Source organism: Natator depressus, chromosome 16, assembly GCF_965152275.1.
Source record: "Natator depressus isolate rNatDep1 chromosome 16, rNatDep2.hap1, whole genome shotgun sequence".
NCBI lineage: Eukaryota > Metazoa > Chordata > Testudines > Cheloniidae > Natator > Natator depressus.
The window spans coordinates 25,836,031-25,861,690 of record NC_134249.1 but is presented as its reverse complement, the minus strand read 5'-3'; the positions used below and the strand labels follow the sequence as shown (position 1 = coordinate 25,861,690).

Here is a 25,660-nt window from a genome sequence, read left to right as displayed (position 1 = left end):
GCTCCATTGAAATGAATGTGGCTACACAACAAGGTGCTATTCAGTGTGAGAACTGGTTGAAGAATATGGCCAGATATTTGTAAAGAAATTTATTTTATAATATTGTGAACCCTTAGAAGTTTGGAGGTGGCTTTCAAGACCCAAAAGTAGTGTTAGCTGTCCAACACCCATTTGTGCTTTTGAAAAGCTCTTCCTTTATCTATGAGAGTGAGAGCTTTATATTTGTTGATAATATATCATTGAAAAATTCTCTAGAAGAAAACCTGGTGTCATAATTAGACCCTATAGTATGTTTTGTACAGTTAAAAAAATTATGTAACTTGCGGACTAAGATCCTTAAGAGGAGGCTGACTGGAAAGTAGCTTTGAAGAGAAATATCAAAGATGGGACTAGATCTGGTGTTCAGGGGGCCAACAAATAATAATTCCAACTTGCTAGTCATCCCTGAGAAGTGTGAAGAAATCAGCTTGATGTCGCTTGAATCATCAGACCACATTGTGAGAGAGATGTCAACATCAGTCTACACATGGTCCAGAAGACTGCAAGTACAAATGGCAAGGAAAGAAAAAATCATGGACTATCTTGAAAGTATCTGGACCCATGAAAAGTGTATTTGTAAGTGGTGAGAAAGGTGAGATTTATACAACTTCTTATAAATCTCTCCAATGATGCAGCAGTGCCCAAAGACTGCTTACAAGTCCAACAGTAGGCACACTGAGCTCACTGCAAACTCTTATGAGGACTGTCTCAGTGCTTGACCTAAATGGAGGCCAAACAGGAACTGAACATGTACACTGGCATTTCTTTAACAGGAGGCAGACAGCTATTTCTCTTTTCATCTGTTTTGTATAGCAGCCAAAGCCCTGGAGTGCCTGGCCACTTTTCCAGTAACCTTTGATAAAACTGAAAGATTAGGTGCCGAAGGCTACTGCTGGCTACACCAGCCTCCATACCCCTATTGGCATCCATGGGCTTGCCTGCCTCACCACTGCAGTGCCAGCATGAACTCATTACTTTGCAAAAACGCGTTGAGAATGCAGAGTGTCACGTCAAGGCAAACCCTGCTCCAGCTCCCACCACATGCAGGCTTTCATCACTGCAGTAGCACCCTCCTGACACGGTTCCTGTCTCCTGCGCCTGAGGGTTTGGTGCACGTGCTCAGTGCATTGCCAGGGATATGGAAGAGGAAGGGCCAAGGTCACATGCTCCAAAAGGGTGGTTGAGAAACTTGAAAACAGGGCATTAGCCGATAGAAACAAACAAGTTCTACAGATTCTCCTTTCCCAAATATTCCAAAGCCTTAAGAGAATGGGGCGTGTAAGTGAAAGTAGCCCACAGGCCGCTTTCCCCTGTGCTACCAGCAGTCACGCAGCTGAACACTCAGGGTTTCGCTTGGCAGCGGTTATGTATGTTGTATAGATGAACTGTTCCTTAGTGAGGCATCGCACACAGAACAGCTCTCCTTTATCCCACAGCCAGCCACTTCCTCCGCTTTCCTGTATTTTATTTCCACAGTGGACCTTAATAGTGGGCTGGGAAAGGGACTTCCATTCCTCCTTGCGCCTCCGTCGCAGTATCATGTCCCTTGCCTAGCACCTAGCTGTAGGCAGTGAGTACAATATTGAGCCTTTTCCCCTAAGGCTCCCTTGAGACTTCAGTAAGGTAGAACCATGGGTCTGTATTGCTCACGTCACATGTGCCTTCTCTCCGTGGGGGGTAACTGGAGTGAGTATTCTCATGTAAAAGCTCCTGTGTTATTGTCCTCATCTTCACTAAGCAATGACACATGTGGGAAGGGACATTGAAGCGGCTTTTGGGGATTTAGAGGAGGCCTCATCAGAGGCATCAGCCCGTTGGGGCAGTGGGATAGTGCAGAAGGGTTCTAGCAGCCATTCCCAGTGAGGCCAAGCACCCATCTGTCCGGTGCTCCAGGGTAGTGGATGGCATTTAGGCCAGAACGCTGGGTCATTATCAGTGCATGGTAAGACCTGTACTCTCCCTTATAGATCCGAAAAGAGACTTATTTCAGAAAAGGGAATCCCAGTATAGAAATCCAACCCTTGTGGTCCCTTCTACTCTGTGCTTCTACAAGGCACTATTGGACTAACTTTTTGAGCAGTTGCAGCTGGATGGGTCTGAAACTCTTGCCTTTCACTTGCTGAGTTTGTGTATGCTGGAGGAGGGAATCCTATCAATTCCACTGATAAAACTCTGTATTTCACCGCAAAAATGATTAATTTCCATCCTTTGAGAAAACCAGGGAGTTCTATTGGTCTTGTCCCAGGCCACTCAGAGATTTGACATTTTGTAATGAAAACTGACAGGTGTTCTCTCTTTTTCTTTTTGAGAGAGAGAGAGAGCCCCTAAGGAGAAAGCAAAAAATGTTCCATGGTCCAAAACTCAGAGGCTTTTCCCCAGGAGTGGGACTTTAGATGCATGTATCTGCTGGTGGCACCTTCTGCTGTGCATCCTTTGTGGAGGCCAGGAGAGCAGTACAGCAGGCAGTTCCCCAGGGGTGGCGCATTCCTGGGAACTGTGTGTGTGTGTGTGGGGGGGGGGGGGTCATGGGGTGCAGAGAGAGAGAGACTCCTACTTAACTTCAAAAAGCCATAATGCACTCTTACAAACAGTTGATCTGCTGTTAGCCAGAAATGGGGTGATTTTCTCACTCATCACTCATAGGAGGGCACCTACAATACAAACGATATCATTTACCAACACTGCAAATGAAACTTGTTTCTGGTTCCCTCCTTCTGCGGCAAGCTTTGACGTCGAGTGGCATTCCCAGCATGGAGACAAATTTATTTATTCATTAACTTAATATATTCAATAAACCAACCAGCACACAGACTTATTCTTTACAAGTAATTAGAATGTATTACAAGCATACAAATGTGCCTAAGATTGAGAACTTGGGTTATAATCTAATGAAAATATTGTCGCTGAATTAATTTCCTATGTGGTGCCAGAGCTATGGAATAAGAAGTATATTGAAAGTCTTCAGAGACCCACTGTCAACAGCCCAGCGCTACCTCTCTATTTTGAGCTGGAGAAGATTAGATTTCAAAAGACTGTTCTTTCTTATACATGGTCCAGTTGTCTTGCAGGAATCTTCTGAAGCTTGAAAGGCCTCTAAAATGTTTTAGAAGATTAAGAAACGAGCAAAATGGGCAATTTCTGTGATAAATTCCACTAAAATCGGTTAGGTTCATGGAAATTCTGTTCAAATGCAGATGTGCCAGGAACCGGAAGCCCTTGGGCCTGTCTGTGCTGTGGTGCAGAGTATTTATTGTTGTTGATTGTATCGTTGCAGAGATTGCAAATTACAGTGTGTCTGGCTAGGCTCAGCTTCAGACGCAGACTCTGTTTACCGAAAGTGCACCAGCATAATTAAATGCTGGCACAGGCGAGTCCTAGACTGCTTCTACCTTTCTAATAACCAGAATAATGAGTCTTCATACCTGTTTAGCACTTTTCATCTTCAAAGCACTTAGCAAACACTAACTAATGGTGCATTAATGAGTAAGAGAAAGGTATAGAGAGAAAATGAAGATGGCAATATTCTCAAGAATAAGACATGTAACTGCAAGAATTCCAGCACACGCAATAATCAGGGTCAGACTGGGAGTGAACTGAGATCCTGAAAGTGACTCTGTTTGCTAAATGCTGCAGAATAACAAAAGGCGGGAGGAAATGTAGGGGATCACCAAGACAGAGATCCTGCTATTTAAGCACCCAACTCCCACTGGATTCAATGGGAGTTAGGCTCATATCTCAAATATATTTAGGTGCCTAAATGCAAATGTGAAGGCTCCTTCTTAATCGAGCCTCAGGAAACTGAAACAGATCAGGTAGATGGAGCATGGCCAGGATGTTGATTCAGGCTCCCTCCTTAAATCCAGTGATACAGAAAATCTAGAGGGATGGTGCAGGAAGAGAGCTGATTCAGGTGTCTGGATTGCACTGACAGGAGGCTGCATCAGGACGAATCAATGCTCGGTGTGGCCCCTGGAGGCTGCCTCATTCTGCTTCCCATGGCCTAGTGAAGAGTGCTTAAGGCCTTTTCCCTCTTTAGCCTTAGGGATCTCCCTCACCTTTGTGAGGTTTTTAACTGTATATTCTTTACCTGCTTCATTAAGCAGGGTCCCATTGCTGTGTCCTGCAGGAAAGGCTGCAGCCAAAGGGAGCCTCGTTATCTGACTTCTCTGGTCAGGCCTAGAGCACAAGGTTTTAGTCCAATGTCTTGCAGTTAAGAGAAGATTAAGAGAATGTCTGCCCTTCACCTGGCGTCTTTCATGCCCAACCTACCAGCACCTTATCAACAGCAATCTGACAGCCCAGGTGTGAGGGAATATGTCACATATAGTGTATACTGCTGGCTAATCAGATCAGCAATTACTCATCCTGATGTGTGGGACACCAAGTTACTTGCAACAAGTTGAACAATGAAACAAATACAGCAAACCTGCGTGAATAGCACTGGTAATGTAATAGCAAAGGAGGATGTGAAAGAGAGCTCGCTGTCTGTAGCTGCCATAGGAGTGTAGTTAATAATCGTTGCACAACATGCGTGCGCGCACACACACACCGGGGGGTAGGTGGGTCTATGGTAATTACAAAATGGGTGTATAAAAGGAAAATGTGTTTCATACACCATGTTCCTCACGGTAATTATACAGGTGGCTGTTGTGAAATGCTCTCCTTGGGAAAGCATTAGACAGCATGGCACATATGCTCACATGTGGCAAAGGAGTGTGCAGGGAGAGGAGGGTTGCATGTAAAGGGGGAGGGTAAATTCCCAGACTTGGGGCTGCTGTATGAAGAGCTGCAGCCTCGCTTCCCTCCCCCCACTCCTGCTCCACCCAGTGTACAGGGCTCAGGAAGTGCCAGAGCCCCCCCCATATACACACACACACCCACCCCACCCACAGCACCAGGATTCTCATGGTGGCTCCTCTGTTGGGCGGGGATGTGGCTGCCCCAGCCTGTTACCTCCTGTGCAGGCAGAAGGTCCCTGGCCATGGGGCCACCTCACTGCTGTCTTGAGCTTGGCCAGGAGAGGGGGGGCCTGGACCCTGTGGGCCTCTCCCATCACTGTGCTTCTGGCAGGACGGCAGTTGGCTTCATGTGCCTCATTTGAGCCTGAGTCCCCGGCAAAGTGGTAGGATGGTGCAAGTGGAGTTTTCTGGGCACTCTGATTCCATTTCTCTCTTTTGGTGGGAGTGAGCGGCTGCCATGTCCTTTCAGTTACTATAGGACACAAGAGAAGAGGCGTGCATGGGAACGAGAGACATATGCTCTCACGACACGCATTCAGTCGCTGGCGTGAGATGAGCAAACACTGCATTTGGAATTTGATTTATGGCTGCACCCCACAGTAGGGTGAGCCCCTGGTGGACAGATGTAAATACGCTATTCACCCTCATAGAGTTGGGATGAGGTTTAATTAATTAATGTCTGTAAAATGGTCTGATTTTCTGTTGGTTTCTCAGAGTGGGTGGGCAGGTGAGTCTGCTTTCCGTTTGAGTTCTCTGCTCCATCTAGAAAAAATGTTCAACCCTCCTTCCTCCGAGTGCTCTGCCTGTCTATCTGACAGTGGCACACAGTGACTCCACCTTGGCCTGGTGACGGGTGATTCATTTGTTATTATTTATGCCGTTGTCCCAAAACACGCCTGTTTTACTAGATGAGCTGTCCCTGAACTCAGAACTCTGCTGTTGCAACAGGGCTTAGGCCTGATCTCTTTGTATTCCTGGCAGAGGCCTGGGCCCATAATACCTTCTTAGAAAGGATATAATTATTATTTTAGATTTAGCCTCACATTAGTGCTGACTTTTACTAGAAACATGCCTTCTCTTTCAAACATCTCATTTTTGTTCGCCCCTGTAGCCACAAACTCTGCATTTGGCTCTGGAAGACACAGATCCTATAGCCACATCTCCAGCCTCCTGGAACAAAGGGCAGTTTCTTGGAACCAGCTATGAGGGGACCCATTTCAAACACATCTTGGAACGGTTTACTCTCTCTACAGACAGCATCAGAATTAATCTCCTTGTAGCCATCTGAAAAATGCACAATCATCTGTTATTTTAAATTGCTGAGCTGAGGAGGCCCCACCTGTGGAAAAATTTGGGTCTGGAGTAAAAATGTTCTGTTCAGGCTCATCTATTGTAGGTACCAATGCAATAGCCTGAGAACAGGTGGAGTTATAACAGGCAATATAACAGGTTTTATTTTCAAGCCACAAAGTTTGAACCCAGTTTCGGTTTCTTTCCTGTTTTCTCAGCACAGAGATCAATGGCCTGATTATCATGGCGCACCCTCTGGTACAAACCAGGATGTCCCTACTGCAGTCAATGGGCAGGTCTACAGTACTGCTTAAGTCAAGTTAACTTACGTTGCTCGGGGTGTGAACCGCCCCTCCCCCCGGCCTTCTGAGTGACACAAGGTTTGCGCTGTCCGCCCTGATGCTATGTCGGTGGGAGATGCGCTCCTACCAACATAGCTTCAGCTTCTCACTGAGCGGGAGTAATTATGGCGGCTGGAGAATGCGCTCTGTTGGCATAGTGCGTCTTCACCAGACACGCTACAGCGGCCCAGCTGCATTGGTGCCGCTGCACTGACACAGCGCTGCAGTGTTGCCTTGCCCAATGTAAAACTGGTGAGAGAGGAGACTCGGAGACCTGGGGAATCGCCCCAACAGCTTCTAACAACACCCTTGTCACACCCTGGGATTGCGGCTTGGAATCCTAGGTGTGGTTGAGAGGAGACTTTTCATCTCTCTAGGTTTCAGAGTAGCAGCCGTGTTAGTCTGTATTCGCAAAAAGAAAAGGAGGACTTGTGGCACCTTAGAGACTAACCAATTTATTTGAGCATAAGCTTTCATGAGTTACAGCTCACTTCATCGGATGCATACCGTGGACTTCTACACTTTCCACAGTATGCATCCGATGAAGTGAGCTGTAGCTCACGAAAACTTATGCTCAAATAAATTGGTTAGTCTCTAAGGTGCCACAAGTACGCCATCTCTCTAGTGAGGCCTGTTCTTCATCCTTTAAACCCAGTGGCTCTTCCCTTCGTGATAACATCATGCCTCCTTGTAGGTGGGGTGCTAGTTCAGACATAGGAGTTGCTGTACCTGAGCAGATTGCTATGACTCCCACCTGCATGTTACTGTCTTTCTTCTCATGGCTGCTGCCCTGTGGCTCTGAACGTGTACAACGGGCTCCATAGTGTCTTAGGAAACGTCTTACACAGGCCCCCGTCACACAGTTCAATGGTGAATCTGAAGGTTAGGCCAGAGTAAGGTTACAGTGAATGATACACACGAACCAGGTGCTGTGTTCTTATCGACTGGGATATTGGTGTTTGAGGCTCAGCTCCAAGTCCCACTGAAGTCAATGGGAATCTTTCAGTTGACTGCAGAGGGGGCTGGATCAAGCCGGGGTGTGGATTCATGTGGGCAGGAATACGAGAGAGAGAGAGAAAGTATGGAATTCTTTCTCAATGCAGCATCCTCACTTTCCACATTATAAACAATTTCCAAGCTTTTCTTTTATATTTTTAGAGCTAATTTTGAACAACTTGCTCCAGGTAGAGACCAGTCCCTAATTAAGTAATTGTTGTGACTTTTGTCCGATAAGTATTATGATCCAAATTCACTAATGGGATTTCAAACAGAATTGTTTTGTTTTCTGGTGTGCAAAAGAAAAGTGTACAGTGTTTGTCATTATTCTCATTTCACAATTTACCTGCTGGTACTAGTGATAATTACCATGTTCCCTCATGGATGAGAAGCCAGCAGACTGTGGGGATAACTGAAAAATTCAATATCAAGGAAGGAAGAATTTTCTGTAAATGTAAAAATGTGATTCGTTATTGCTAGACCAATCGGTTACAGTCTGAGTACGAACGAACGCGATGCAGCGATGCTATGTATTTAGCAGCATTTACTGCATGGTTATTTTTAGACAGCCGGGCCTATCCCTGTCATTTTACTTTTACTTTATTAAAAATATCGATAAAACACCAGATGTGCATTAGGTGACACCATTTCAGAGTCCACAGAAACAGGAACAAATGTGTTTTCATTATAAGCGGTAATAATAATGAAGAGTGACAGCACCTTATCCCCAGGATCTGCCTCGCAGCAGCAGTTTGGCTGATAAAAAAACAGGAGTTAAGATAAGGCGGCAATTATTAAGACAAATCTTTTGAAGGGCCATTTGAACTCCTCTTTCCAGAAGATAATCTGATTGTCCAAGGTGCTCTGAGGGGGGTCGGCAGCATGGGAAGCAGGACCCAGGTGCAGGCCTTTAGCCCTTTGCACCGGCATTTTTACCTCCAGCCATTTCCCTGCTCTCCTCTCCTTTTGTTTGCTACAGCTGTGTCATATAAATCAGTCTTCATTGTGTCGCACTGACACTAAAGAGAAAACACAACACAAACAATGCAGAACGCAAAGCCCCAAATATAGTAATCATCATTTTTTTCCCCTTTTGCTAATCTCTTTTACGTATCTTTTTGAGAAGATTCAGAAACCGCTGAGGGCGACTGTACTTCTTCCTTCATAAATATTGGATGCTCACAAAGCATGAATATTTGAGCAGCTAGTTCTGACTTGGGTGAAACCAATTGCTAATGGCAATTCATTTTTCCTCAATGACATTCCACCAATAGCAAGCATTGGGGGAGGAGATGATGCAATTTGGAGCCAAACAGCAAAAGGAAAAAAGGTATTTGACTCAGAGCAATAAAGGTAAATTTGCAGAGTTCTCAGCATAACTCTGGGCCATATCCTGCCCTCCATTAGAGGGGGTTATGCAGATGGAAGGAAAGCAGGACAAAGTGTAGCAGCTATATGGGCATCTATACGGGTAGAAATATTGGGGGGGGGACAAGCATTAACTGTTTGATCATGTGATGTTATTGTATTAATATTTAGTTACCTCCGCACTAGAGAGTCTGGCAAAGTCTTCACAATTTCCAAGGTGAAGTGGGGAAGGCTTCACAGCCCTCAAATGACATCCCCCAGTTATAAAAATGAAAGAAAGACATTGAAGCCGTATCTTAAAGTGCATGGAGCATGAAAGAAATGGTGCCTCCACACCCCAGAGATCAGCAACTGAGAATTAGATGTGAGCAAACCAAAACTCACTCAGATCATAAATCTTATCTAACTATCTGCTCTGATTGTTTTATGGCCATATGCATGTATTTGTCTGTTTCAGGGCTGGTCTACACTTAACATTCAGATTGACCTAGCTATGTCTCTTGGGGGGGTGTGAAAAATTCACACACCCTGCGCGCTGTAGCTAGGCTGGCCTAGCCCCTGCTGTAGATATGGCTGTCACCACTTGGGGAAGTGGATTACCGACATCGAAGAAACCCCCCCATCTCTCAGGAAGTGTCTATGCTATAGCACTACAGCGGCAAGGGGTAGCTGTGGTGGTGTAGCCCACATCGCATAGCCAAGCCCTTAAGCTGTGGGTCTCTTTGACTAAATTATACCTCACGACGAGCCCCTATTAGAATCGCCTTGGAGTCACTGTTACTTTCCCGAGAGCAGGTTCTGTCAGTGATGTGACACCTCAGCTAGGCACTGCCAATAGAAAGGCTTTTGAGGACAACAGACGATCCCAGCTTTTCTGAAGTCTTCAAGTCCACTGGGACAATCCTCTTCACTTCACCAGTCGTGATGCTGCGAATCCCATGGACCTGACTTGTCCAGCCACTTGCTGCACGTGGGCAAAAAGATCACAAACTAAAAAAAAATCCCGGTTGACAAACCTTTCTGCCTCGTGTAGCGCTGGACTTCCAGTCTTGGGAGCTCTGCTTTGATTCATTAATTTCAAACACCAAATGCAGATTTAGTCAAGCTTGCAAAATACCATGATGGAAAGCATCCTTTCTGAGTACTCAAGTACAACAGTACCGCTTTTTTCCCCTTTTGCTGATAGTCCCCTAAGTTACTCCGTGTACCCAATGGCCCATTCAGTTTTACATACAGGTGTGTGCAACCATGAGCTGCGTGAACTAGCCAGCAGCCTGGCAGGTGTGTGCTACCTGCACAGACCTGGCATAATTGGCAGCAGAGAGGAATTTTTGTGCCCAGGCATTGAGAAGACTGGTACTTAGTCCCTGAGGTGCAGTGCTCATGTTGGAAACAGACAGTAGCATGCTGTGCCTGCCAAGGGTGTGTGGGGTGAGTGCTGTTAAGGTGGCTCATTATATACAGTTGCACACGCTAAATACAGTCTATCCAGTGCAGCTCAAGGAGCAGACCCTAGCTAGGAGGCTGGCCAAAGCATGCTGGGCAATAAGCGGCTGGATAATTTTTCTCTCATACAGACTCTGCCTCTCTTGTTACATCAATACCACTTTTTATTTTGCACCAAGGCGGCTCTATGCCATGGGCTGGAACAGTCCCAGAGCCGCCCCCTGCCCACTTTGCATTGCCATGAAAAGAGGGGATTCCAACCTGGGGCCCAAACAGCCAGTCCCCTGTGTGCTGAGCCTGGAATGAGGTCACTCGGGAGCAACTGCGCTTCCTGGGCCACCTCTTTCCCTGACGTGTGGAGCGGGTCTGACACAGGCGTGTTTCCAGGGGAAACGGGGACTTTTTGTTGTCCCACTGAAAATTTTCATTACTAATCCAAAAGGTTTTGGTAGGAAAGTTTTCAATTTGGGGGCTTTCAAGTTTTTTCTATAAAAACCTAAAATTTGTGTGGAAAGCATTTAATTGAAAATGAAATTTTCCATCAAAAATAGTTTCTGTAGAAAAATGTTGATGGCTCCTATTAATGTGGGCTAAATCCGCTTCCACTGCCCCAGTCGATGGTGGGGCACATGCGCACTGCCAAGCCTGTCCCTCCAGCAGAGTTCATATGGGGAGGGGGAGGAATTGGGTGCCCCACCCCATCTCTGTGATAGCTGTATCTCCGGCTGAGGCCTCTGGGGATCCCGGCTTGTCGGGCTTCCAGCTGAACCCAAATAGGCGGCTGCTAGGCAGGCTCCCATTCTCAGATCACATCCAACTGCTCTTAGGATTGGAAAGCCAGAAGCAGGGGCTGCCCTGTGGGCTGCTGGCGGGTTTGGTACCTGTGAGCGAGACACAGTGTGTGTGTGTGTGTCTGCTTCACTTGCATCGCCAGCACCAGCCAGCGTCCCCATTTCCCAGCCTTGAGCAAAAGTAGGTTTCTCCAGGAAACCCCTGTTCAGAGCTGTAAGGCTCCCGTGTGGCACCTGGCCAGGCTGTCTCTCCCTGGATTCCATGGGTTAGTTCTGTTGGGCCCATGTGTGCGCGGTGCCCCCCCAGGGTGCATGCTGCACTTCTGCCTGGGAGAGCTCAGGCTCTAAAGCTGTGGCTGCCTAGATCTGAGCACCCCCGTCCTGTGGAGAGGCTGGATTTACGTGACTGGGGTAGTCAAGAGGGCTCCTCGCTGTGTTGCTACCAGGACAATAAGATAGACCTTTTCCTTCTCGCTTTAGGATGCAGAGTGCATCCCTCTTCACCAGCCAGCGGGGCTTCCACCTTCCCCTCTCTCCCATGCGTTCATCAGAAAAACCAACGACTTCTGAGTGACGACCCAGTGCTTGGGGCATAGACACCAGAAGTGACAGCTGGATCCCACCGTGGCCCAGGATGGTTTGTGTTAAAAGGTCCCATCGTTGCAGTGGACAGCATGCCAAGGGTATTAGTTGGCTCAGTCTGGTTAACTAATGGATGCAGCCACACCACGCCCCCCCATCCCAGGGCAGTCCCATCAGAGAGCCTGAGAACCAGGAGCCATGGAGCGACATTCCCCTCCTGCCCTGACAGGTGGGCTCTGCAAATGCTGGTGGAGGGCAGCGGGAGGGAAGCTTGCATTAGCGTTGTCTGTGCTGTATCTGCGCCAAGGATCAATGGAGAATGTGGCCACGCAGGCTGCGCCTCACACTCCCCAGTGCTACGTGGACTCGCCGTACAAGTCAAGGGCTACACCGAGGGTGGCGAGTTCCCTGCGAATTCCCAGGTGAGCACACAGTGCCCCTGTCCACCACACACACTGCACATACACACACACACAGAGTGCATGCTGCACACACATCGACTGCAACGAAAGAGACAAAAACTGCACACTGAGAAGACGGCTGGTTTGTTTACAGGTTGCTTTTATTTACAAATATACTGAAATGTAATCTCTCTCTCTCTCTCTTTCATGGGCAGAAACGCAATGGATGAGAATCTCACATACCTTAGCTGCCAGGTGACAATGGCAGGAAAAAAATGCAGTGAAATGAAATTTAAAAAATACTAATAAATAATTTAACAATGACAAGTAATTAAATAAAAAAAAATCCAACCTACACACATTATGGTGGCGTGTTACCAACACAGAGAGCAAGGGGCAGGGAGCTACTGTGAAAGGCAGGTGGTTAAGTATGAGGGAGCATATTCATATTTTGTACAAGTTAAACAAATTGTAACAGACAGCTACAAAATACTACATTTTGGTAACATAAATACAGAATATATAAATATACAAGTAATACAGCCGTACACAGCTAAAAAAGGGTGTCCACTTAAAAACAGAGTTCCCACTGCAAAATAGCTGGAAGTCCCTTCACAGTCACTGCTAAACAAAACAACATTGTGCAGACCCAAGAGCAGCCATGCTGTACCATTAGGAAGGCCTGCAGTAGAATCAGCAAATCAGTCTATGATTCTGTGCTTATACTTAGAAGTTACCAAGTTATTCAGTAAGGCCCTAATTCAGCAAGGGAGTTAAGCATGAAGTCATCCCCCTGCATTCAGCAAAGCACTTACACGTGCTTGAGTCCTGTTGAAGCCAACAGGATTTAAGAACTTTCTTAAAGATAAGCCTGTACTGAAGTACCTTACTGAATGGTGGGCTAAGTACTTAACTTGCTCTGAATTCAAGTTGCTATGGATGTGTTAGTCGGGCAATCTGTGCCACCCAGCGGCACTGTGCTAGGAGAGGAGGGCACACTAAAGTGGGACTTAGACACACAATGACAGCTGCTCATTAACACTTCCCAAATACTTCAGGCTCTAGAGATGTAAAGCACATGGGAACTTCGTAGCCTTGTGTACCTGGAACTGGCTCCAAGGACTGTGGCTGTGATGCGATCTCTAATGTGTCCTCTCTTCCCTTTTGCTCTTGTGACCAACCCTTGCGGTTGGAGGAAGCTTCTCTTTCTCCTTGGTCCTGTAGTGGAGTCTTATTGAGTTAGTATGACATCACCATGGAACTTCTGGTGATGTCACAAATTGAATGGCCCATCTGGCCGGCAGGAGCAGAGACACCGTGATGCTCTGAGCGGAATGAGGGGTGTGGCTGGAAATATCATTGATCATTGGAAAAGGTGGAGAGGAATCCTGCACCCAGTAGGGAAAGGGACGTGGAATTACATCAACCACTCTGCAAGGCTTTACCAGGCTGAAGGTGCCTCCCTAACCAGTGACTGGGCTGCAGAGTGGACACATTGCCAGGCTCATGAGAGGGGTTCTTTGAGCAGGCTCGTACCTGTCCGTCAGCAGCAATACTCACACTGCACATTGCGCAGAGTGAAACACATTCAGTGGCCACTGAGAGCATGCTTCAGCTCACTCCTTGTGCATGGTTAGCACCAAGTGGGCTTTAGAACACAGACACATTTGGTGACAAAGCATCTGAAGAAGAAAAAAGACCAAGATTCGTGGGACATGTTTCAGCTTAGAGATGGAAACCAAAAATTATTTTACTGACAGCAACATAATTATCTCCTACTTGTTGGACACGAAACACATTTAACACCATAAAGCCAATTATTTGGAAGTATGTCCCTCTCCTCAGCATCATACTGAGACTGTGGTTAGTGTAGCCCTGAGATGAGCTGCACGTTGTGGGGGAATTCTTCCATTGGCAGTGACACTATGAAATGGAAACGCGCTAGTTACTAGGTTAAAAGCATATGCTGGTCCGTGAGTACAGGGACTAAATACTGCATCAATCAGTTACCGCATTTGGCGGCAGGAAACTATTGCAGTATGCTAGCATCACTTTTGGGCACAGAATTGATCATTTGCACAATACAGACTTCTGAGGAAGCTATCATTTAGCATGTTCACATTATGATAACCTTTCGTTAAATATTATTGAGTGAACACAAACCTAATCAATCTTCTTTTAGTTAATTGCATCGTCACTGCTTTAGCCTAATGTGTAGTCCTTCTTTAGCCAAAACAGCATGATTGAAATGCTATGAAGAGTTCACTTGATGTATTTATACTAGAGCGAGGTTAATTTGCTAGAGAGAATTATCACTGTAAGGTAGACGTAATAAACTGCTGTCATGACCTCTACCCTTCAAACTCCCATATGTACAATCACTATTTGTGGTTTCCGTGAAAGTGCCAGATGCTAAGAGTTTTGGGCAAGAATTTATCAATGTGACTCAGGGTAAGATATTACTGCTGTATGGCCCATTGCACATTTTACTTTCACCTGATCAGTGACATTTCCCTTGACAATACAAGAGTAAACCAGAAATCAAAAAGGTCAGAGGTTGCTTTATAATATTTTACTGCAGGTCCTGGGTTAAAACCACAATGATCACGCTCCTGTGGGATAATTCATACTACAAATTTATTTTGCTTTAATGAACTTTGGCCTTTGCCAGATATCACTGGCCTGCTCGAAGTGACTGGCCATACTTTCAAAAGTGCACCCCCGGCTTCATTGGCTTCAATGCACCCCGGCACTGGAAATATAGTTAGCCATGTTGGCCAAGAGATTGCATGTATAATGCACTTGGCACCAACTGGAGCATAATATGGGGGAACAAACGGCTAAGCATTGCCATACAACACACCAAAGGCTCAGCCGAGAGTATATTTATACCTACATTGCAATATATGCCAAGGTGATAAAGTGCCATCCAAAGAGCAGCAGAAGGATTATCGATACTTGAGCTCCAAAGTAGCTTGCTGATTCCTTTATTGGAAGTGGATTTTTTCAACATCCAGCCGCGAACCAGAGGTAGACATGGAGCAGGGGAATCTCCAGACTGTGGGGCACAGTACAGTGCTCAGACCAGTCTCAACGTTAATTAATTATGGCCTTTGATTCTGCACTGATAAGAAGAGGAGGTCTGACTGGTGGGATCCTGGGACAGCGTATAGATGCCATAAACATCAGAGGTTGGAGCTTGTGAAGACACTCCGGCTCTGAGAAAAGTGATATTTGCTGGGAGTTGGATTAATCCTGTGAGGCGGGTAGTTACAAATGTTTCCAATGTACCACATGAGAAATGCTTCAAATTCTGGCCCCTACAGCAATGTAAATGTCCAGGTCACCTGAGTTCTTTACAGATACCAGCTGTTGTGAGCAGAGGTGTTTTTTGGTACAGCACAAGGGGAAAAATCGGTGGTGCCTGGGTGAGAAAAAAGGTAGTAAAGCCTTTTTCTCCCAACTGGCAGCAGATATCCAAGGGGCTCACAAGCCCCTGCTTCAATTGGTGAAGTCGCTTCCCTCCGCAGAAGATAAAACTGCCTCTACAGAATGCATGCAATTGTCATGGACCCCTGACTGCTGGCAGGCTGCAATCTGGGCTACTTCCTGTTCGAGGTAGGAGAGCTACACGCAGTAGCAAGGGGATGGCTTGAGCTTTGTTAGCCCAGAACATCGGGGGCTGGAGGGGAATAGACAGAATAAAGCAACACCGGGTGTGTGTTTGTGAGAGAGGGCCCTTCTGCCTGTCTTGGGACACTGTGCTGTGGGCAGCAGAGGGGAGACCTCCAGACATGCCATCTCGCCTGCATGAGTCGTATACTTCCTTTCCCCATGGAGCCTTTCCTCACCTCACCAAGGTGCAAATTCAAGTGTTTCTCCTAGCGATGGAAGCTGGGTTTTAAGAAAGGTGTAAAATGGGTTCTGAGCTCCGCCCGTGCTTGTTTGGAATGAATAGCTTTGTTTGCTTTGCCACCCCTGGATGGGATGTGGCTCTGGTTGCCCCCTGTTTAGTAAAGTGGGGAGAGTTAATAATCACCTGGGATGTAAGAAGTGCTCTCTTGCCCTCTTTTGTTTTAAATCTGTGTTCCAGATGAGTTATACCATTTGCCATAGAGCAACACAGGTCCTTTTTTGGCTGACTGAGCTCTTTCTTGCCCTGCTTGGTATTCACCCCTTTGGGAAGCAAGAAGTAGCCCTTTCTGGTTCAGAAAAGGGTGCTTAACTTTTCATGGGCAGACTCCCATGACAGCTGGGACCTATCCTGAGCAGGCAGTGCTACTATCCCAGGAAACTGGAATATACGTACGCTGCCACGAACGTAACGAGGCTGCTGAGTCTGTCACGTTCTTGGCTGCCTGTGGCCCATCGAACTGGCATGGAGGGCCCCACTGAGTGCTGAAGAGTTTGCAACTGCAGCCCCTGAGCCTGCACCATGAGTCACACGCCAGGAGTTCAATTACCTTGGTTTTCGTGGGATGGCCAGCATTTTTACCACATTTGTTTAAGAATGGGCCTGACTTACCTAACCTTTCCCTCCTCACCCCGTCTTTACTCGTTTTTGAACACACCGTATCATTACTTCTCTTACCTTGTCAAACTGTTCCTCACTAAGGCCTCTCCATTACGAGACATGGCCATACTTGTCTGCCTCTCCACCCGGTAATTATTGTCTGCAGGCAACATTTATAACTACAATATTATTATTTATCGTGTTTTATGCCCTACAAAAATCTATAATGGCTGCTCAAACCTCGGCAAGGGCTGTTGAGACAGTCCTCTTTATTTCTGCATAAGGAGCCCGGTTCTCCTCCCATGTGGCAACAGAGGCACATCAGTGTGAAACTTCCATAAGTGAGATCAGACTCAGACTCGTGACAGAGCCTCGTGTTCTCTGTGTTCTCGCTCACTTGGTGCACATTTCAGGACACTTCTCAGGGTCTGGGCTAGGATTTTAGATCCTGCACTTTCCTTGACAAGGGAAGAAAATTAATGAAAGGAGGTCTTAATTATTCCAGATGGACAATGGAGTGTAGCACATTTATGTCTCATACAAAACCTAAATAAACAGAACAGAATGAACAACACATGGTTGCCAATCACAGTCTAGGCTTGAAAGGTGGCACTGAATTACTTACAAATAAAAGTAAATGTTTTATTCTCACACATTAAAAATTAAATAAAGCTCTGTGTAATGTAAGCACCTTTTGTTTTAATTATTCAAGATTAATACTAATCTAAATGCATCTGTCCCTAACATGCAGCTTCTCTCCAGGGTCCTTTTCCAATTATGAAATCACTGGCTTCTCCACAAGGCTTATTGTTAACCAGTTTTTCTAAGTATCATACAGTATAAGGGCTATAAACTAAGGAGCAGATTGAGGGTAATGTAGAAAAAGTGTAGAAAGGAAACAAACGTTGAACGTCACATTTACATTAACTTCTCACAGTTCAAATGGCAATTTATCCACAACATAGTATGAGTCATGCAGTAAGAAAGGGGAGGAGTCTCCAATTTCTTTGATTTATTCGTCATATGGTCGACTGATGTCAGTCTCAGTGGCTTTAAAAAAAAAGTTTAAATATCCAAATGAAAGGAAGAAAGAAAGGAGGAAAAAGGTCTCGCTTTTCACACAGTCACCTCCTTTACAGTGCGGAGCTCAAACCAAACCAAGGGCTGCTGGAGAGCTGGGTGTTCCGTTCTTCCCATGCTTTCCTCTCGGCCTGGTCCAATCCGGGTAATTGAGGATGTGGGTGTGTGTGACTGGGGGAGGTGAGGGTTGGTGGGTTGATTTATTTATTTAATATATGGTCCTCCTAAAAATGCTCTTGGCAGTCCAGAGGTGGCAGGAGTCACTGTGAAGGAAGAGCTGGGCAACATATGGCTGTAGAGTCTGCTCTGCAAAAAGTCACTTGCTAAAGATACGCCAGCTATTTGTTTTTTTTTTATTATTTTCATGAGGCGAAATATGAGCTCTGCATAGAGTACAGCCTGTCAATGGGGTTTCCTACTCTAGCCTGCATGGAGTTAACTTCTGAGGAGGCAAGGAAACAGTCGCTCAAGCTAGTCAAAGAGGTATCACTGTCGATATCATGAAAAATTGAGTCGTTTCCTGCAAACAAAATGTAGAAATTAAGCTCGATTCTGTGCAGGGAGAGAAATACAGATTCAGGATTCTCAGGCACCATGAGGCACACTGTCTGTTCCAAGTGAACGCAAAAGCTAATACAGTTTGTTTTCCTTTCCTAAGCTAATATAAAATAACTCTTCTGCAAGGCTCTGCTCTTTAAACAGGGACTGGAGATCAAATTCTAGGTGTTTCAATGGCTTTGATACTGCGTAGAAGGAGGAAATCTGGCAGTGCTTCATTTACGCTGCTGTCTCCAGCACATAAAAAACCCTTCTCTAATTGACATGAGCAGACAACCAACAGAGAGCAGGGAGGATCACACACTCCGCACGAGCTGGGACCTTGCATTCCACAACAGAAACTTTGGGTAGCCAATTAATGCAGGATTAGGCCCCAATTCTGACAATGGGAAACGGCTCTTCGGGAAAAAGTGTCCCTCACCCAGACACAATGTAGTAAAAGTCGTATCTGCAAATGCAATGGAGTTCTGTTTTGGAACAGAGACAATACTGCCTTTTATCTCCTTTTGTGGCTGAAATGTCAACTGACCACCTGGGAGAGCACCAGAAAGTGCTCTAGCGGCACTCAATTGAAATGGTTGCACTGTATTACTTTGTGTTTGATTTGAGGCACAGACCATATCTCTAGTGGGGATTCATTGAGCGAGCCGGGCAAAATGTTAGCCACCAAACCCGACCCCTCCAAAGTTCCTTTGGGGTTCAAGTTTCTTTATGAAATACACTTGAAATTCAGACTCTGTTTTCATTTACCAAACTTCCCAGTGTGCTTGCACCTCTCTGCAACAAACACTGTTAACAGCACACAGCACAGTCTGCTTTCCTCCTGCTGCATGCACGTCATTCCAATGAGTGTTACTGAGAGGCGTGTATCCATCTCAATACCAACGTGCCCCATACTTCATAAAAGTTAAAGTGATGTAACTGAGCCATGATGCGCTACAAGATCACTCATCACAGTTTGAAAAATCCTCTTAAATCATATTTAAATGCAAGACCGTAATAGTCCTGTAACAGCCATGAGGCTTTTTACATTTGTGTAGCATGTAAAAGGTGCCGTTTGGTTACACCTGGCCATGTGATGTGGTGAGTGGGAAATGGGTAGAAGCCGGTAATTGTGTTCGGTCAGAGAGTATTATATAAGTCCTGGAGGGAAGATTCTGTCCTGGCATATCTCGCAGCAACACAAGAGCTGCTCTTTAGCAATTCAGAGCATACAGTTTGAGGGAGTTTATGGAGATGGTAATTTTTGCATTTGAGGACCACAAGATTAATTCCCTCTATTGGAGCATGCTGCAAAATGCCTGCTTTCCTCTGAGCTTTGGGGGAAAGGGAAGGACTGTGAGAGTGGGCGGAGGGGGGTGCTGGTGCTGTTTGGTCACTCTTGGCTGACTCTGTCGGGGGTGGAGGGAAGAGGTAATGTTGCTGGATTTGTAATTGCTAAGAGCGATATTTTGAAGTATTTGTTAAGGGTGCCTAGAGCCTGGAACAGGTTTTCTCCTACCTATTTTTGTGCATATAAATAAATTAAAAAAACGATGCTGGTTCAATATATGCTCTAGCTCAAATCGCAGAAAAAACAAATCACTAGGCTGAACCTTTGGAGTCTGAACTGCCGTACAGATAACTGCTGCTCCTGGGGTGGTGCTGCGTGGAGAGCCTTACCATAGGGGTTCATGTGGTCTCCTGGCATTTGTGGAGGGGTAAGACCTTGCTGGAATGGGTCCGTGCCATAACTGCTTTGATCCATTGCTACAATCTGCTGCTGTGGTGGTGCAAGTGGTGTGTACGATGTCATCATCCCTTCCATTCGGTTGGACATTACTTCTGCAAAACAAACAGCAGAATCCATTCGCAGCCTAGCCCTAAAGCAGCACACATGGGGTTTATACCCTGCTTACTGCCCACTTTGTGCTACACTGGAACACGAGGCCAGAAGTGAGATGGAATTACTAAAACTTCTACTATAGTGAAAACACTCTTAGGACCAACCAGCCCCGGGCTCCCCGTGGGGTCAGTGCGTGATGGTATTAATGCTGAGGAGTCCAGGGCAGTGTAGTAAGTGATCACCATTTGCTAGAACCCATGTGTCCTCCAGAGATCTGTGGTTTTGTCACACTGTCCAGCTCTCCAGGTCCTTCTACTGCAGCATCGCTCTTCCTGGGAAAAATCAGCAGCTCTATCCCATTTTGTGGGAGAGAACCAAACTGCCCTGACCCATTTCAGTTAGATTTCAAAGGAACTACCGGAAAGCCCAGAGCACCCAGTGAGATGGCCAAGCCGTTCTGTTTGTGCCTAGAGTTCAGAAACCAACAGCGCTTAGAAATACCTGCCCACTGAGGGGTGAATGTGAGAGACCAGGACACTGTTTCACAAAGGCAGAGTTAGGCATTCAGCAGATCGGTGCTCCCCAACTACCATTTACTCAGCTGCAACTCAGCCAGCAGGAAATCCCAGTGTTAAGTCCTGTGGGTCAGTTAGAGCCAGATTTCCAAAACAGCTCCACTGTAATTTAGGCAGCAAAGTCAGTGGCCAGGTTTCCCACCCAGCTCCTTGGAAAATCTGGTCTTGGTTGTGGATGCAGATCAAGTGAAAACTTGAACCCTTAATGACAGAGGTCTGGTGCAATCAGAAAGGCATCTTTTTTCATCTCTTGCTAAGAGATTCCTAGCTCCTGAAACAGGAGGGCAGAATGAATGGTGCGAATGTCTCCCTCGAATCAGAGGTGCCTCCCAAACCCTTGGCCCTGACTCTGACTAGGAAGTCTAATCATTCTACATCAGCCTCATCAATCTTCCATCACTTGTTGCGTCTTCTTTCCAATTAGACTGTACGCATTTTGGGGCAGGAAAGTGCCTTAGGTTGGATATTAGGAAAAGCTTTTTCACTAGGAGGATGGTGAAGCACTGGAATGCGTTACCTAGGGAGGTGGTGGAATCTCCTTCCTTAGAAGTTTTTAAGGTCAGGCTTGACAAAGCCCTGGCTGGGATGATTTAGTTGGGGATCGGTCCTGCTTTGAGCAGGGGGTTGGACTAGATGACTTCCTGAGGTCCCTTCCAACCCTGATATTCTATGATTCTATGATGTCATCTGTATGGACATACACATGGTTGTATGTACCCTCCCACACACGCTACGATAAACCCACAAAGCCCCTTCCCTTCTCCTTGCTTCCATCACAAACATGGCTTTACCTTGCCCTAGTCGCTGAGAGTTTTGCTGCTCCTGCTGCTGCTGATGCCTCCGTGCTAGTTTCTTCATCTGAATAAAATAGGAAACGCAGGATAATCTCATGGATTTGAATGGAAAGAGCTGGTTTAGTTACAAAACTCTGTGCAAATGTCATACCTATCAATACAGAGTGCGTATACTCCTGTACACCCTACCAGGGGATCAACTGTCATTCCTGAGCATATAAATTTGGGTTTGCAGTCCCATATTTGCACATACAAACTAGTCCTTATCTAGCATTGCTTGGACCATTCTACTCTAGCTGCGGATGTCTGGAAAGGGGCCTTCCTACATGATCGCAGTCTGTGCAGCCCATGCAGAAATATGCACTTGTGAGGAGCCCACACGTCACAAGACGGTTTTATAAACCGTTATCTCGGTGACACAGACCTCTCAGCAAAAGGGAAGAGCTGTGCACGGCTGCCATTGCTGCTGGGCATTCTGTACATGTGCTTCAGGCTCTACTTTTGAGATGTGGACAAACACCTTACCTTTGCTCTTTGGTTCTGAAACCAGACCTGGACAACTCGCACACTGAGTCCTGTTTCAGCTGCTAGTGTTTCTCTGACCTACAGGCAGAAATGTTTAAAGAAGAATTAACTTACACCTAAGTAGGTGGGTCAGGAGAGAGAGCATGTCATTATTTTTTTTAACCTATGAAACGCTGATTTGTAAATTTGGCTAAGAATAAAATTTTGATATTTTGGCCAATAAACACTATTTGTCACCGTGAACAAAGGCAAATGGCAACCCCGAGACACATCACACTTATCCCAAGTGACTCATTTTCTATAGATGCAGGTAAATGTCACTTTTTCACAGTGAAGACATACTTCAGACAGCAAAAAAATGGAGCGGAAACAGCAGAGTATGTTGCCTTTCACAAAGAGGTGATTTTTCAGTCAGTTTCACCAGTGATGCAAATAGTTTTTTCCAAAGTCCTATCTGCTACAAATGACTACACATCCTGGTTACATTTTGTAAAGCCAGGACTAGAAACAATAACTACAGGAATGGGGATGTGCACTCTTCAGTGTTGGAGGGGCCACATGCTTCCTGAGACTCTAATGGTAAATGATCAGTTCATGTTTTATTAGAAAATTTTTGAGCAACCAAATATTTCCCTCGCGTAAGGGTCTTCCACAGAGTCTGGCATTGTGTCCTATGGGTTACCAGCAGAAAACCAGATTGTTTGCAGGTCTCTGCTGAAGAGCCTACCTTCCTACATGGCTTTGAAGACACTTCAAAGGATGCTTTGAATGCTCTTCTCTGCTGTGTTGTAAGTATTGTCCTTGGTCGTTTGGGTCTCCTTGGGTCTTTCCCATCATCGCTCCCTTTTCCTTGGTTTGCTTGTCCTTTGGTTGGTTTAACATCTCCGTCCTCATCATCACTTTTAACTGTCAAGAAACGAAAACTATCGGAACATTCTCTTTGGTTTGCTAAGAGAACAGGACTTTTGAAAGGATATATTCATGGAGTAAATAATACACGCCCTTAAAATAGTGAACTCGGCTATTACCCTTCATTTGTTTTAAAACTTAAAATTAACCCTTAGTCAGACGATAGCATGTTAAATGGGACCTTGTGCATAAACGCCAGGCCAAAATCCAGCAAGCACTTAAGTATGCATGTACTTGTAACTGAAGTCAAAGGGACTACTGATGTGAGTGTCCTTAAACGTTGGCAGAGTTAGGTCCTGTTGATTATTCTATGCTGTACATTATATGACTTTATATTTAAAATTTCTTTCTTTTGCAGCCTTAGAGGTAACCACAGTTTTTAAATGTTATTAAAAATCTAAACGTTCTTTTAATCAAATCTATGTAGTTTAACATTGGAAGGGAAATAAGGACAACCTGGGGAATTACAGACCAGTCAGCTTAACTTCTGTACCCGGAAAGATAATGGAGCAAATAATTAAGTAACCAATTTGCAAACATCTAGAAGATAATAAGATGATAAGTAATAGCGTAGATTTGTCAAGAACAAATCATGTCAAAAAACCTGATACTTTCTTTGACAGGGTAACAAGCCTGGTGGATAGGAGGGAAGTGGTAGATGTGGTATATCTTGACTTTAGTAAAGCTTTTGATACTGTCTCGCATGACCGTCTCGTAAACAAAGTAGGGAAACGCAACCTAGATGGAGCTACTATAAGGTGGGTGCATAACTGGTTGGAAAACTGTTCTCAGAGAGTAGTTATCAGTGGTTCACAGTCATGCTAGAAGGATGTAATGAGTGGAGTCCCACAAGGATCAGTTCTGGGTTCTGTTCTGTTCAATATCTTCATCAATAATTTAGATAATGGCAGAAAGAGTACACTTATAAAGTTTGCGGACGATACCAAGCTGGGAGGGGTTGCAAATGCTTTGGAGGATAGGATTAAAATTCAAAATGACCTGGACAAACTGGAGAAATGGTCTGAAATAAACAGGATGAAAATTCAATATGGACAATTGCAAAGTACTCGGTTTAGGAAAGAACAGTCAGTTGCGCACATACGAAATGGGAAATGACTGACTAGGAAGGAGTCCTGCAGAAAGGGATCTGGGGGTCATAGTGGACCACAAGCTAAATATGAGTCAACAGTGTAACGCTGTTGCAAAAAAAACAAACACCATTCTGGGATATATTAGCAGGAGTGATGTAAGCAAGACACGAGAAGTAATTCTTCCGCTCTACTCTGCACTGATTAGCCTCAACTGGAGTATTGCGTCCAGTTCTGGGCGCCACATTTCAGGAAAGATGTGGACAAATTGGAGAAAGTCCAGAGAAGAGCAACAAAAATGATTAAAGGTCTAGAAAACATGACCTCTGAGGGAAGATTGAAAAAACTGGGTTTGTTTAGTCTGAAAAAGAGACTACTAATGGGGGACGTGATAACAGTTTTCAAGTATGTAAAAAGTTATTACAAGGAGGAGGGAGAACATATGTTTTTCTTAACCTCTGAGGATAGGACAAGAAGCAATGGGCTTAAATTGCATAAAGGGAGGTTTAGGTTGCACATTAGGAAAAACTTCCTAACTATTCGGGTGGTTAAGCATTGGAATAAATTGCCTACTGAGGTTGTGGTTAGACAAACACCTGTGAGGAATGGTCTAAATAATACTTAGTCCTGCCGTGAGGAAGGGGACTGGGTTAGATGACCTCTCAAGGTCCCTTCCAGTTCTATGGTTCTGTGATTTTATGTGTGGCCTGTGCATGTGCCTCTATGGGTGTGTGTAGGCATGGGTCCATATAAGTATATATAAGTGTCTCTATCTATGTATCTATCTATATTTGTCCTGGTTGAAATAACTTCTGTGTCCACATCAATATCTGTGGCCAAAATTTATCATTCACTGCAGTCAAATAGGTCTATTTTATATGAATTTCACTAGATCATTGATTTTCATTCAGAAAACATTCTGGAGATCTTTAAAATTAAGAAACTATAATTTTGATACATTCAAATATCGTATTTGGGGAATTAACAAGTTAGACTTTTAATTCATTTTAGGAGCTGATTCACATGCACCTACCGTGCATTTCAGTTTAAGAGGCACCTTTTGTATAATGATTAAAGAGCAGTTCTGTCATTTCAGTAACTGTGGTATCATTAACTTTCCAGACTCCCATTTCTAAGGGAAGGTTTGTGAAGGTTCGTGTTGCTCATTGAACAGTTATTTTTGTGGCCAATGGATAAATATTTGATTGGAGAAGAAGATGCACTCATCCAGAGCTGCGTGAAATCATTTGCACTCACAGAGGGAACGGGAAGCGTTGGGCTTTCACTGTTTTAAACAATGGAAGGGAAAATGTCTTGTGACACTCATTTTGTGGGGTTGGAGTGGGCTGGGGCTTGGGGTTCTTTGTCAATGAAAAAAATGTTTCTCATCTGCTGGAGATGCTACTGTGTGTATCATGGGGAAGTAAAGCTGAACTCAAACGCACATCATTATGCTTCCCTGATAGCCTCCTGGGCCCTGCTGATTTGATCATGACACACAAGGAGACTCTGGCTGGGGAGGATGTGTGCATCAGTGTCAGAAGTAAATGTCAAATGAAGCCAGCTGACAGCTGGCAACCACTGCCTGTGTGCTGTGATGCTAACATGTGGCATGGGAGGGCAGGAGGGACCCATCCACACTGCAGTTGTTTGGCAGAAAGTGGATGAAGGCAGAAACACGTGTGTATTGAAGACTAGGGACTGATGATTTCAATGGGAATTTGTCTCAGTAAGGCCTGAGTATTCCTGAGTGAGTTTCACATAGAGAGAACATCCTATCTGAAAAGCAGTAGGGAACCC

At 45.3% G+C, this 25,660-nt stretch overlaps 1 protein-coding gene across 2 annotated transcripts in view; it reads right to left on the bottom strand.

The window, feature by feature from the left end:
- Window positions 1–12,149: 12,149 nt before the first annotated feature.
- The window catches only part of LMX1B (LIM homeobox transcription factor 1 beta), a 130,219-nt gene continuing 116,708 nt past the window's right edge, over window positions 12,150–25,660 (bottom strand). Inside the window, exons 4-8 of one of the 2 annotated variants that reach the window (XM_074973617.1) lie at window positions 22,591–22,769; window positions 21,864–21,941; window positions 21,336–21,402; window positions 19,807–19,968; window positions 12,150–18,106 (exon numbers count right to left, since the gene is read on the bottom strand). In XM_074973617.1, the coding sequence (XP_074829718.1) occupies window positions 17,949–18,106; window positions 19,807–19,968; window positions 21,336–21,402; window positions 21,864–21,941; window positions 22,591–22,769 (644 nt within the window). In that variant the 3' untranslated portion in view covers window positions 12,150–17,948. The remainder of the gene's footprint in view (window positions 18,107–19,806; window positions 19,969–21,335; window positions 21,403–21,863; window positions 21,942–22,590; window positions 22,770–25,660) is intronic. The other variant, XM_074973618.1, reaches the window with a different exon arrangement.